Source organism: Elephas maximus, chromosome 25 (genome assembly GCF_024166365.1).
Source record: "Elephas maximus indicus isolate mEleMax1 chromosome 25, mEleMax1 primary haplotype, whole genome shotgun sequence".
NCBI classification, from domain to species: Eukaryota; Metazoa; Chordata; class Mammalia; order Proboscidea; family Elephantidae; genus Elephas; species Elephas maximus.
The window spans coordinates 39,668,814-39,683,857 of NC_064843.1; the positions used below are offsets into that span (position 1 = coordinate 39,668,814).

At 43.6% G+C, this 15,044-nt stretch overlaps 1 protein-coding gene across 1 annotated transcript in view; it reads left to right on the forward strand.

Moving 5' to 3' along the window:
* LOC126067437 (zinc finger protein 343-like) overlaps positions 1–14,426 on the forward strand; it is a 40,567-nt gene extending 26,141 nt beyond the window's left edge. Inside the window, exon 5 of the mRNA XM_049869294.1 lies at positions 3,429–14,426. Within this exon, the coding sequence (XP_049725251.1) occupies positions 3,429–6,016 (2,588 nt within the window). The 3' untranslated portion in view covers positions 6,017–14,426. The remainder of the gene's footprint in view (positions 1–3,428) is intronic.
* The last annotated feature ends 618 nt before the right edge of the window (positions 14,427–15,044 follow it).

Below are 15,044 nucleotides of genomic sequence, written 5' to 3' on the forward strand. Positions count from 1 at the left end.
ATTTGCCATCAAGTTGATTCCAACTCATAGCAACCCTGTAGGACAGAGTAGAACTGCCCCATAGAGTTTCCAAAGAGCTCCTGGTGGATTTGAACTGCTGACCTTTTGGTTAGCAGCCATAGCACTTAACCAGTATGCCACAAAAGTTTCCAAATGCAAAGAATGTTTAAAAAAAAAAAGAGAGAGAAATAAGAAAATTACATACCTAGCTAATAGAGAAATTTAGCAGAATTGCAGGGTACAGGTCAACAAACATTGGGTTACTATACCCCAACAATGAGAAACCTGAAGGGGAAATTACAGAAACAGTGCCATTTACAGTTATATTTAAGAGAATAAAACACCCAGGAATAAATTTAACCAGGGATGTAAAGACTTGTACAATAAAAAAAAAAAGAAATTATAAAATATTGTTGAAAGAGATTAAAGAAGGGTTAAATAAATGGAAGGATGTTCCATGTTTGCAGATTGGAAGACTGAATATTGTTAAGATGTCAGTACTACCCAAAGTGATTTATAGATTCAGTGCAGTTGGGATGAAAATTCCAACAGCCTTGTTTACAGAAATAGAAAAACCAATGCTCAACTTATGTGGAAAGGCAGGAGGCTCCGAATAGCTAAAGCAATATTGAAAGAGAAGAGCAGAGTAGAAGGACTCAGACTTTGTGATTTTAAAACATAGTATATAGCTACAGTAATCAAAACAGCCTGGTACTGGTAGGTATAACAGTAGTAGACATATAGACCCAGTGGAATAGAATTGAGAGTCCAGAAATAAACCCATACAGCTGTGGCCAACTGATTTTTGACAAGGGTGCTAAATCCGTTTGATAGGGAGTCTCTTCAGTAAATGGTGTTGGGGAAATTAGATTTCCTCATGCAGAAAAATGAAATAGGACCCACGCCTCACACCGTATTCAAAAACAAATTCAAAATGGATGGAGGATCTGAACGTGCAAATTAAAACCATAAAATTTTTAGAAGAAAATGCAAGGGCATCACTGTTGGGCCTAGCTTTTAACAGTGGATTAACTAATATACTGTATTTTTATGCAAATAATATGCATTATACTTTTTTTGCCAACCATACCCTTCCCCCCGAGGTATTTTTATAAGTATGCTATGCCAATTGATTAGACATTTCATCAAAGAGGACATTAAAATGACCACCAAAGAAATGAAAAGATGCCCAATGTCCTTAGCTATCAGAAAAATGCAAATCCAAACTACAGTGAGATACCATTTCACTCCCATTAGATGGCTAAGATAAAACAACAACAAAAACAAAAATAAGAAAAGTTGGTGAGGATGTGGGGAAATTGGAAGAAACTCACTCATTGCTGGTGGGAATGCAAAATGTTACAGCCGTTGTGGAAAATAGTGTGGTGGTTCTTCAAAAAACTAAAACTAAGAACACCATATGACTCAGCAGTTCCACTTCTGCGTATATACCCAAAAGACTTGAAAGCAGAGACTAGCGGCTTGTACGTTAATGTTCACTGTAGCAGTATTTGTACATAAAATTTTGGAAGTAATGTAAATGCCCATCAGCGGATGAATGGATAAATAAAATGTACATATTCAGCCAGTAGGAGAAATGAAATCTTGATACATGCTACAGTATGGATGGCACTTGAGGACATTATGCTGAGTGAAATAAGGCATTCACAAAAAGGACAAATACTGTATGACCTTGGTTATATAAAAAGATAAGAAAAGGCAAATGTAAAGAGGCCAAAGTTCATTAGTGGTTACCAGGGGTGAGAGGGAGTGGGAGAAGAGGGGAGTAAATGGTGATGATGGAAAAATCCGGTTGGTTAAGGGTAGGGTTGCACAGCTGATTATTGTAATTGCTGTCAGTAAGTCGTATCCCTGTAAAAAGTTGAATTGGCAAATCTGAAAGATATGTTTACAAAAATGGAAAAAAAAAAAAGAGTAGCTGCTGAGGCTGCATATGTACAACAAAAAACCTCATGGAATTTGGTTCCTTGGATTGTAGGTTTAGGGTTATGGTTTCATGGAACATTCCAGTGAATTGGCTTAATAATGTGTTTAGTGCTTCATTTCTACGTCCTAGTTCATTGCGTAGTGCCTAAGGTCTTAAAATCTCGCACATGTTCATCCAAGGCATGATAGTTGGTCTGTGGTCTGTGTTCACCTGGAGCAACAGAGGAAGAAGGAGAGACAGTAACAGGAGGAGGATTTGGGATGTGTGGCTAATTGTCTTCATAAACAATTACTTCTTTTGTCAGGAGACCAGAAGAACTGGATGGTGCCCAGCTACCATTACTGGACATTTTAATCAAAGATTCTGTAGAAGAGTCCTTATCAAAGGGGGGAAAATGCACAAAAAAATTTCAAATTCTCATGTATTCAAGACTTTTGGAGCAATGAAGGCTGGGTGAACTCCTAAAACTATTGCCCTGAGAGAAACTTAAGACCTTAAACCAAAAATATCACCTGAAGTCTTCTTAAAACCAAACAGTAGTTTGGCTTAACTAGTAAAAAAATGTCTGCCTTGAGCACTACTTTCTTTTAAGAACTATCTCTATGGGATCAAATTGACAACAGCAACTCGAAAGATTAGATAGGAACTTTTAGGGGCAGTGAGTTTATGTTAATAGGGAAAGAACAACTCAGAAATAGGGCAAAAATGGCTGCATAACTCAGAGAATGAATGTCATTGAACTGTAGATGTAGAAACTGTTGAATTGGCCTGTGTTCTGCTGTATATATTCTAACAACAACAAGAAAACAAAAGTTAAAAAAAAAAAGAAAATTACACATCTTCCTGTTTCCTTTTGCAGAAAGTAACATAGGATGGATATAGCAGAAAGTAACGAGATTGATTACCTATGGGGTTATGTGTGGGATCTTGCTAGAAGGATATGGGAAGGAGAGACATGTCTCTGAGGTTACCTTTTTGAATAGTTTTTCGCTTTTGGAACCGTACTAGTATTTGGCATGTTCAAAGAAGTAAAGTTAAATCAACAAAGATAGGCGGGAAACCCTAAAATAGAGTTAAAAAAAAGAAACTAATGGTATTTCAAATGAATAACGTGACCATAGCAAACAGTGGAAGATAAGCCAATTAACTGTTGAATAGAGAGCTGTGACCATATATTCAGCCTAAAGCAGGGGTTAGCAAACCACAGCCTAAAGGCCACATCTGGCCGCCTGCCCCCTATATTTGTAAATAAAGTGTTTTTAGAACACAGCCACCTGTTTATGTATTGTTTATGGCTACTTTCATTCTCTTACGGCAGAGTTGAGTAGTTGGAACAGACCGGGTAGCCGAGCGCTTACCAGTTTGTGGTAAGTCCCGTGCAGGCACTCTAGCAATAAGATACTGTCTGTCATGAGAGAAGGCAGAACAACCCAGGGAGCCCCACTTGTGGCTACTCTAATGGAAAACTTTTTTTCTTCAGCAGAACTGAAGCCAGAAATCTGTCCCTGCTCCTCCTGCCTTCTGGCAGTCTCCTGTCAGCAGTTCCTCAGCCAACATGTGCTTCAGATCTTCCCAGGTTTATGTGCAGAAAATCACTTCCATCCAGAGGCTTCCAGCCCAGGGCATCAGAAGCAGCCAGAGCAGCAGGACCCTGATCAAAGGTGTTGGAGTGAAAACACAGAAGGTCAAGAGAGAGAAGTCTCCAAACCCTTGTGTGTGAGGACAGGGGAGAGAGAGACTTCAAGGGCATCCTCCAGCCCACCCCAAGGACAGTCAGCAAGCCCTAGAGAAGGCAACACAGTGGTAGGAACAGAGCCCAACTCAGCCCACAGGGTAAACTCTGTGGAAACAGACAACGGGTTGAAGAAATTAGAAACCTCAAGATTTGGAGCATTCACCTATAGAGAGGATGAACCAGACTGTGGCCTGAAACTAAACTTCATCACCAACCAGAGGGCCCTCTTATGGGAGAAGCCCCATGTTTTTAGTGAGTGTGGGCGAGGGTTCAGCCACAAGTTAGATCTCATCAGACACCAGAGGATACACTCAGATGAGAAGCCTTATGTTTGTAGTGAGTGTGGCCGAGGCTTTAACCGCAAGTCAAATCTTATCACACACCAGAGGACACACTCAGGTGAGAAACCTTACAAGTGCTTGGAGTGTGGGCGAGGCTTTAGCCAGAAATCAGGCCTCCTTCTCCACCAGAGGACACACTCTGGGGAGAAGCCACATGTGTGCAAGGAGTGCGGGCGAGGCTTTAGCCACAAGTCAAATCTCATCAGACACCAGAGGACACACACAGGCAAGAAACCTTATATGTGCCTGGAGTGTGGGCGAGACTTTAGCCAGAAGTCAGGCCTCCTTTTCCACCAGATGACACACTCAGGGGAGAAGTCATATGTTTGCAGTTTGTGTGGCCGAGGCTTTAAGTGGAAATCACTTCTCCTTATGCACCAGAGGAGACATTCAGGTGAGAAACCTTATGTTTGTAGTGAGTGTGGCCGAGAATTTAGCTACAAGTCCGATTTCATCAGACATCAGAGGACACACTCAGGTGAGAAACCCTACATGTGCCTGGAGTGTGGACGAGGCTTTAGCCTCAAGTCAAATCTCATCACACACCAGAGGACACACTCAGATGAGAAGCCTTATGTTTGCAGTGAGTGTGGCCGAGGCTTTAATCAGAAATCACATCTCCTTATACACCAGAGGACACACTCAGGGGAGAAGCCTTATGTTTGCAGTGAGTGTGGGCGAGGCTTTAACCGCAAGTCAAATCTTATCACACACCAGAGGACACACTCAGGTGAGAAGCCTTATGTGTGCCTGGAGTGTGGGCGAGACTTTAATGAGGAGTCAAGCCTCCTTATGCACCAGAAGACACACTCAGGGGAGAAGCCTTATGTTTGCAGTGAGTGCGGGCGAGGCTTTATACAGAAATCAGCCCTCCTGCACCACCAGAGGACACACTCAGGGGAGAAGCCTTATGTTTGCAGTGAGTGTGGGAGAGGCTTTAAACAGAAGTCAGGCCTCCTTTACCACCAGAGGACACACTCAGGGGAGAAGCCACATGTGTGCAAGGAGTGTGGACGAAACTTTAGCCAGAAGTCAGTGCTCATCAGACATCAGAGGAGACACTCGGGTGAGAAACCTCACGTGTGCCTGGAGTGTGGGCGAGGCTTTAGCCAGAAGTCAGACCTCCTTCTCCACCAGGGAACACACTTAGGGGAGAAGCCATATGTGTGCAGTGAATGTGGCCGAGGGTATAACTGCAGATCGATCCTCCTTATACACCAGAGGACACACTCAGGGGAGAAGCCATATGTTTGCAAGGATTGTGGGCGAGGCTTTACCCAGAAGTCACATCTCATCACACATCAGAGGACGCACTCAGGTGAGAAACCTTATGTGTGCCTGGAATGTGGGCGAGGCTTTAGCCAGAAGTCAGGCCTCCTTCTCCACCAGGGGACACACTCAGGGGAGAAGCCACATGTGTGTAAGGAGTGTGGGCGAGGCTTTAACAGGAAGTCACACCTCCTCATGCACCAGAGGACACACTCAGGGGAGAAGCCTTATGTTTGCAGTGAGTGTGGCCGAGGCTTTAACCGGAAGTCACACCTTCTTATGCACCAGAGGACACACTCAGGAGAGAAGCCCCATGTGTGCAAGGAGTGTGGCCGAGGCTTTAACCATAAGTCAAATCTCATTCCACATCAGAGGACACACTCAGGTGAGAAACCTTACGTGTGTCTGGAGTGTGGGCGAGGTTTTAGCCAGAAGTCACATCTCTTCACACACCAGAGGACACACTCAGGTGAGAAACCTTACACGTGCCTGGTGTGTGGGCGAAGCTTTAACTGGAAGTCAGTCCTCCTCATGCACCAGAGGACACACTCAGGGGAGAAGCCTTACCTTTGCAGTGAATGTGGGCGAGGCTTTAGCCAGAAGTCAGGCCTCCTTTTCCACCAGAGGACACACACGAGGGAAGCCGCATGTGTGCAGGGGGTGTGGGAGAGGCTTTATCCAGAAGTCACGTCTCATCACACGCCAGAGGACACACTCAAGTGAGAAACCTTACATGTGCCTCGAGTGTTGGCAAGCCTTTAGCGAGAAGGCAGGCCTCCTCCACCAGGGGACATAGTCATTCAAGAAGCCCCGTGTGTACAGGGAGTGTGGGTGAGGTGGTAGCTGTAAGCAGAGCCTCATTAGACATCAGCTGGCTTACTTGGGAGAAACCTTATGCTTGCAATGAGTGTGGCTGAGGATTTAGCTAGAAGTCAGACATCAGAAGATACACTCAGATGAGAAGTCTTATGTTTGCAGTTAGTGTGGCCAATGCTTTAACTGTAAATCACTCCTCACACACCAGAGGACACAGAATAGAAGCTCTTCGTGTGCAAGGAGAATGGGCAAGATTTTGGGAAAAAGGCACACTTCACTATAGATCAGAGAACAGCTTTTTGGGGGGAAGGGGGGAGAAGCGTTATGTGGGCAGGGAGAACGTGAGGTGCTTTAGTGATAGGTTATGCCGCCTCTTGCTCCCGAAAACACACTCAGGGAGAGGAGCTGTGTGGGCAAGGTCTGTGGGCAGAACTTTATTCCAGTGTCCCTCCTCAACTGACCTAAGAGGACAAAATTTTGCCTATAAATCACTACTTCACCCACCTCTGAGAGGGTTTCAGGAGAAGGCTCCTGATCGCCTATGCTCTGTATGAGGGTGAAGGTGTCAGTAGTAACTAGACAGATGTTTCCACATCCTGTAACCAGGCTTTACTTAAGTAATCTAAGAATGATTGACTTGTTTTCATATACCAGTTCTTTCCCATGAATTGTCCTTTTATTGTAATGAAGTTTTTTTTAATAAACCATAACTCAGGCTGTGTTACTCATCTGACCTGAAAAGTACATAGAATTAAAATTCACAATCCAAGTTTCTTGAATGAATTCAACACTTAAGAAAAAATAAGTCCTAGATGTATTTGTTGGAGAATCTGATCCCATGCATGGGGAGAGGAGTGATCTAGGTTTTAGAGAAAGATGCCAGGTGAAGAGAGGGAATGTCCACATCTCCAGGGGCTGAATTACTGCTTGTCCTAGCTGATCACTTTTTTTTTTAACTACCTTCTTCCATTGGCTTCTTTGAAAGCCCTCTTCCCTGGTTTTCCTTTGTACTTTCTTGCTGTTGCCTAATGCTCAGTTCCCAGTCTTAGCTCCAGGGTCCTGTTCACTGCCCACACTGCCTTGCCTCGAAGTTGGCTTTCTGGGGCCTTCCAGTTTCCAGGGCCAGATCCTTTAACCACGCCCAAAGTGTTCTCCAGCCTTGTTGCTTGGGGCCTCTCGTCTACTCCCTATATCAGATCAACAGTGATAGGTCTGAAGACCCCTAAACACATTTCTAATACCAGGTGTAAGGGCCTTTAGCCATGTCCCCTCAGCCCTCTGATCCTAGGACCCAGTCCTGCTGGTGACATTCCCACATCATTCTAATAACTGCTCTGAGACAACGTAGCCATACTACTGCTATTGGTTTTCATTCCAAGGACCAGGCCCTTTAGCCACACCCCTCTCTAGTGCTCCTTCTTTGAGCCCAAATTGCCCAGTTTTTTCACAGTCTGAACATCCTGGCTCTTACCCTGTGTCTTGGGGCAATAGCTACTCGCTACAGAGGGTTGCCTCGGCTGCAGCAAATTTGTTTGCCCAGTTGGAGTTTGCCAGGTCCACAGAATGGATATCAGATTTTGAGAATCAGAAAAAGCAGAGTGTTCTTGACATCCCATCAAAGCAGGGCATGGGAGAATGTCAGAGGAGTCCCTGGCCCCACAGCCTGTACCTGCTTTCGCTCACCTTGAAGTCAGGTTTCCAGAGGTTCCTAAGTCTGCTCAGGTGGGGGAAAAGGGTGGGAGCACCTGGGAATGTGGGTCCCCATCCTTTGCCACATTTGCCCTACTGTCCCTTTGCCAGCGCTCCCCCCTCAATACCAACACTGTTTCCAGTCAGCTGGAAGCCACAGGGAAAGTGCCTATGGATATGTAATGACCAGGTGGTTGAGGAGGGAGAATTCCAGATAACCCAAGTTCCCTTCCCTGCCACTGGGAAAGAAATGCAATCAAGAAAACCAGCACCTTCCTTGGGAAATTAGGATGGAAATAAAGAGAAAATGGTGCAGACTTTTCTTACTGAAACCCCCCATAACCTGTAGCAACCTCAGCCATGCCCAGGGAATGGACTGTCAGTCCTAGCCTAGCAGAGGGAAGGGGCAAAGGGGTCATCTTTCCAGACCTGGCAAGGGGCTTTCCCAGAATACTGCTGGATTACTCTCTCAGAAGGTCTGCTGGAATCAGATCCCCACCACTCTATCCCAGAGGGAAGCAGAAGTGAGGTGTGCTGAGGTCTCCTACAGAGGAAGGAGGGAGGAAGGGGGAGAGCAATAGAAAGGGAAGTACAAATGCCCTGCTACCCCAGACTTGGGCTTTGGTGCCCAGGGAGGATGAGCATAGTTTTTATGTTAGGAGCTGATGAGCTATTTTTGACATTAGGTCAGTGGTCTCACACTCAAATGACTGCACAGAGTCCAGGCAAGTCCTATTAATGAGAGAACCAAACCCAGATTGGGGGTGGGGGCGTTCTGTGGAGAATAAGGAAGTTCACACACAAGTCACTTCATGGCATCCTTGCTGGCCTCACCATTTGCCCCCACTTCAAAAAGCCTTGAGCCCCACCCCTTTGTGCCATTTTCATTTAGTTGTCCAAACGCCTGTCCTTTTTTTGAGCCATGACCTTGAGTTCAGAACCATCCATTATCCCTCACCTTCAGTTTCAGAATTGTCTTTTTCATGTTGATTTTTGCTGAGTTTTCTGAAAGGTGGTAGTGGATTATGAAAAATGAATGTCAATTTTAGCATGGAAATATTTGACCCAGTAGTTGTGATGATGCGGAAACCAGCTGGTCATCAGTTTCCACCTTTTCCCTACTCTCCGCTTCCTTTGGGAACTAGAAGACTATTTTTTGACTAGGAGAAAGCGAGCTTGCTTTTATGAATTTTAATGATACTTAGGATAGTTTTTGTCTTAGCTGCCCCTCTTTTGTGTCTGTTCTAATAAACCTAGGGTGAAAGTAGCAGGGCCTATACCTTCTAAGTCTAGTGAACGCTGCCACTAAAGGCTTACTTGTCTTTTGAGAGAGAAGCCCAACCTGTAACAATTTTAGTAAATTAATGTTGAGAGACTGGAGGTTTATCTGCCTAAATTTTGTAGCATGAGATTTTCTGTTGAATATATTGGTACAGGAATTATATGGGGATTGAAGACATGGTTTGGGGAATGTGAGAGGAAACCTAAGACAATGAAAGATGAGACTTGAACAGTAGGGAGAGACTAGTATAGATTTGGGAAGTCAGAAGTGTTACAGTTACCCAGGCAAAATTTTTACCTGAACCTTAGTGTTAGCAGTGTGGACTGAAAGAGAAGAGTTTGTAGGGTTTGTTTTAAAACCAGTTGGTGATTGACTAGATGTAGGAGATAGGGGGAGAATTTAAGAGGACTTTTTACCTGATTGGGGTCTGTGCCCTGGAGCAGTGGAGCCAATGAAAGTACTTGAAGTCAGAAACAGAGAGAAAGCTTATTAGGAGGTGACACCAGTGGAAAGCCCGGCAACAACGCAGGCTGTCTTCATGGAGTCCTGAAAAGCAATTTCTACATCAAAGTTCATATATCATTTTGGCAAGAATTACCTAATGTTTTTAAGTGCGTAGCCCACAGATGATCACATATATCACAGAACAACGACAAGAAGCTTTTTATTAAACTAAAGATACGCATGCTGGATATCTGGACTCTAATCTTTATCTTCATAACAGGCAAAAAAAAAAAAAAACAAAAATCTTATATAAAATCTCTGCTAGTGGAACTGGCCTGCCAAGTCCACACTGACTAAGATAAGGAGCAAGAAAGAAAGCTTGAGACCAAAAGCGCCAGACAGCCTTCCTAGCTGCTGTTTTGCAGGATGAAGGCCATCTTCTGAGAGAACGAAAAGGAGGGAGACCAAGGCCACAAAAGCCAAGAAGGCCCCGCACTCCTTTCGAAAGAGACCAGTGCAGCTGGTGCAACGCAAAAAAACAATTGTACGTTACTTAGAGCATCATATGATGTTAGTTATGTCAAGTTCTCAATCGCCCATTTTGAAAAGTAGAAAACATGTCACAAGGTATTACGGTCACATATTCCCACCCACTTTTTTTTTTTTTTTTTAATAGTGCTTAAAGTTAACGTTGGCGATTCAAGTCAGTCTGTCTTATAAAAACTTACGTTGTTGTGGCTAGGTGCCATCCAGTCGGTTCTGACTCATAGAGATCCTATGCACAACAGAACGAAATGCTGCCCGGTCCTGCGCCATCCTTAAAATTGTTATGTTTGACCCCATTGGTGCAGCCACTGTGTCAATCCACCTCGTTGAGGGTCTTCCTGTTTTCTGCTGACCCTGTACTTTGCCAAGCATGATGTCCTTCTCCAGAGATTGATCCCTCCTGACAACATGTCTAAAGTATGTAAGACGCAGTCTTGCCATCCTTGCTTCTAAGGAGCTTTCTGGTTGTACTTTTTCCAAGACAGATTTATTCGTCCTCCTGGCAGTCCATGGCATGTTCAATATTCTTCGCCAACACCACAATTCAAAGGCATCAACTCTTCTTCGGTCTTCCTTATTGTCCGGCTTTCACATGCATATGATGCAATTGAAAATACCATGGCTTGGGTCAGGCGCACCTTAGTCTCCAAGGTGACATCTTTGCTCTTCAATACTTTGAAGAGGTCCTTTGCAGCAGATGTACGCAATGGAACGCGTCTTTTGATTTCTTGACTGCTGCTTCCATGGCTGTTGATTGTGGTTCCAAGTAAAATGAAATCCTTGACAACTTCAATCTTTCCTCTGTTTATCATGATGTTGCTCATTGGTCCAGTTGTGAGGATTTTTGTTTTCTTTATGTTGAGGTGTAATCCATACTGAAGGCTGTGGTCTTTATCTTCATCAGTAAGTGCCTCAAGCCCTCTTCACTTTCAGCAAGCAAGGCTCTGTCATCTGCATGACGCAGGTTGTTAATGAGTCTTCCTCCAATCCTGATGCCCTATTCTTCTTCATATAATCCAGCTTCTTGGATTATTTGTTCAGCGTACACATTGAATCGGTATGGTGAAAGTGTACAACCCTGGCGCACACCTTTCTTGACTTTAAACCAATCAGTATCCTCTTGTTCTGTCCGAACAACTTGTTTGGTCTTCATGAGCACAATTAAGCGTTCTGGAATTCCCATTCTTCGCAATGTTATCCATAATTTGTTATGATCCATTTAGTCAAATGCCTTTGCATAGTCAATAAAATACAGGTAAACATCCTTCTGGTATTCTCTGCTTTCAGCCAGGATCCATCTGACATCAGCAGTGATATCCCCGGTTCCACATCCTCTTCTGAAGCTGGCCTGAATTTCTGGCAGCTCCCTGTCGATATACTGCTGCAGCCGTTTTTGAATGACCTTCAGCAAAATTTCGCTTGCGTGTGATATTGATGATATTGTTCTATAATTTCCACATTTGGTTGGATCACCTTTCTTGGCAATAGGCATAAATATGGATCTCTTCCAGTCAGTTGGCCAGGAAGCTGTCTTCCATATTCCTTGACATAGATGAGTGAGCACCTCCAGCGCTGCATCCATTTGTTGAAACATCTCAATTGATATTCCATCAATTCCTGGAGCCTTGTTTTTCGCCAATGCCTTCAGAGCAGCTTGGACTTCTTCCTTCAGTACCATCGGTTCCTGATCATATGCCACCTCTTGAAATGGTTGAATATCGACTAATTCTTTTTGGTATAATGACTCTGTATATTCCTTCCATCTTCTTTTGATGCTTCCTGCATCTTTTAATATTTTCCCATGGAATCCTTCACTATTGCAACTCAAGGCTTGATTTTTTTCTTCAGTTCTTTCGGCTTGAGAAACACCGAGCGCGTTCTTCCCTTTTGGTTTTCCATCTCCAGTTCTTTGTACATGTCATTATAATACTTCGCTTTGTCTTGTCGAGAGGATCTTTGAAATCTTCTGTTCGGTTCTTTTACTTCATCAATTCTTCCTTTTGCTTTAGCTGCTTGACGCTCAAGAGCAAGTTTAAGAGTCTCCTCTGACATCCATCTTGGTCTTTTCTTTCTTTCCTGTCTTTTCAATGACCTCTTGCTTTCTTCATGTATGATGCCCTTGATGTCACTCCACAACTCGTCCGGTCTTCAGTCACCAGTGTTCAATGCATCAAATCTATTCTTCAGACTAAATTCAGGTGGGATATACTCAAGGTCATATTTTGGCTCTTGTGGACTTGCTCTGATTTTCTTCAGTTTCAGCTTGAACTTGCCTATGAGCAATTGATGGTCTATTCCACAGTCAGCCCCTGGTCTTGTTCTGACTGATGATATTGAGCTTTTCCATCGTCTCTTTCCATGGATGTAGTCAATTTGATTTCTGTGTGTTCCATCTGGCGAGGTCCATGTGTGTACTCGCTGTTTACGTTGGTGAAAGAAGTTATTTGCAATGAAGAAGTAGTTGGTCTTGCAAAATTCTGTCATTCGATCTCCAGCATTGTTTCTATCACCAACAGCATATTTTCCAACTACTGATCCTTCTTCTTTCCAACTTTTGCGTTAAAATCACCAGTAATTATCAACGTATCTTGATTGCATGTTCGATCAATTTCAGACTGCAGCGGCTGATAAAAAAAACTTCTATTTCTTCACCCTTGGCCCTAGTGGTTGGTGGGTATATTTGAATAATAGTCGTATTAAGTGGTCTTTCTTGTAGCCATATGGATATTATCCTATCATTGACAGTGTTGTACTCCAGGATAGATCTCGAAACGTTCTTTTTGACGATGAATGCAACACCATTCCTCTTCGGGTTGTCATTCCCAGCGTAGTAGACTACATAATTGTCCGATTCAAAATTGCTAATACCAGTCCATTTCAGCTCACTAACCCCTAGGATATCGATGTTTATGTGTTCTATTTTATTTTTGATGGTTTCCAATTTTCCTAGATTCATACTTCCTACATTCCAGGTTCCAATTATTAATGGATGTTTGCAGCTGTTTCTTCTCATTTTGAGTCATGCCACATCAGCAGATGAAGGTCCCGAAAGCTTTACTCCATCCACATCATTAAGGTCAGCTGTACTTCGAGGAGGCAGCTCTCCTCCAGTCTTTTGAGTGCCTTCCAACCTGGGGGGCTCATCTTCCAGCACTATATCAGACAATGTTCCGCTGCTGTTCATAAGGTTTTCACTGGCTAATACTTTTCAGAAGCAGACTGCTGGGTCCTTCTTCCTAGTCTGTCTTAGTCTGGAAGCTCAGCTGAAACCTGTCCTCCATGGATGACCCTGCTGGTATCTGAATACCGGTGTGTAAATATTTATTACGGTTATGTCTTCCTGGTATATTGACCGCTTAATCATTATATAGTGTCCTTCCTTACCTTTATGGTGGATTTTACTTTACAGTTTATTTTGTCATAAATTAATATTGCCACTCCTGCTCTTTTTTTTTTTTAAGTAATTTTTATTGTGCTTTAAGCGAAAGTTTACAAATCAAGTCAGCCTCTCACACAAAAACCCATATACACCTTGGTACACACTCCCAATTACTCCCCTCCTAATAAGACAGCGTGCTCTCTCCCTCCACTCTCTCTTTTCGTGTCCTTTTCGCCAACTTCTAACCCCCTCCACCCTCTCATCTCCCCTCCAGGCAGGAGATGCCAACCTAGTCTCAAATGTCCACCTGATCCAAAAAGCTCACTCCTCACCAGTATCCCTCTCCAACTCATTGTCTAATCCAATCCATGTCTGAAGAGTTGGCTTTGGGAATGGTTCCTGTCCTGGGCCAACAGAAGGTCTGGGGCCATGACCACTGGGGTTCTTCCAGTCTCAGACCGTTAAGTCTGGTCTTATGAGAATTTGGGGTCTGCATCCCACTGGTCTTCTGCTCCCTCAGGGGTTCTCTGTTGTGTTCCCTGTCAGGGCAGTCATCGGTTGTAGCCGGGCACCATCTAGTTCTTCTGGTCTCAGGATGATGTAGTTGCTGGTTCAAGTGGCCCTTTCTGTCTCTTGGGCTCATAATCACCTTGTGTTCTTGGTGTTCTTCATTCTCCTTTGATCCAGGTGGGTTGAGACCAATTGATGCATCTGAGATGGCTGCTTGCTAGTGTTTAAGACCCTGGACGCCACTCTTCAAAGTGGGGTGCAGGATGTTTTCTTAATAGATTTTATTATGTCAATTGACCTAGATGTCCCCTGAAACCATGGTTCCCAGACCCCTGCCCCTGCTATGCTGTCCTTCGAAGCCTTCAGTTTATTCAGGAAACTGCTTTGCTTTTGGTTTAGTCCAACTGTGCTGACCTCCCCTGTATTGTGTGCTGTCTTTCCCTTCACCTAAAGTAGATCTTATCTACTATCTAATTAGTGAATGCCCCTCTCCCACCCTCCCTCCCTCCCTCCTCTCGTAGCCACAAAAGAATGTTTTCTTCTCAGTTTAAACTATTTCTCAAGTTCTTATAATAGTGGTCTTATACAATATTTGTCCTTTTGCAACTGACTAATTTCACTCAGCATAATGCCTTCCAGGTTCCTCCACGTTATGAAATGTTTAACAGATTCCTCACTGTTCTTTATTGATGCGTAGTATTCCATCGTGTGAATATACCATAATTTATTTATCCATTCATCCGTTGATGGGCATCTTGGTTGCTTCCACGTTTTTGCTATTGTAAACAGTGCTGCAATAAACATGGGTGTGCATATATCTGTTCGTGTAAAGGCTCTTATTTCTCTAGGATATATTCCGAGGAGTGGGATTGCTGGATCGTATGGTAGTTCTATTTCTAACTTTTTAAGGAAGGGCCAAATCGATTTCCAAAGTGGTTGTACCATTTTACATTCCCACCAGCAGTGTTCCAATCTTTCCACAGCCTCTCCAACATTTATTATTCTGTGTTTTTTGGATTAATGCCAGCCTTGTTGGAGTGAGATGAAATCTCATTGTAGTGTTGATCTGCATTTCTCTAATGGCT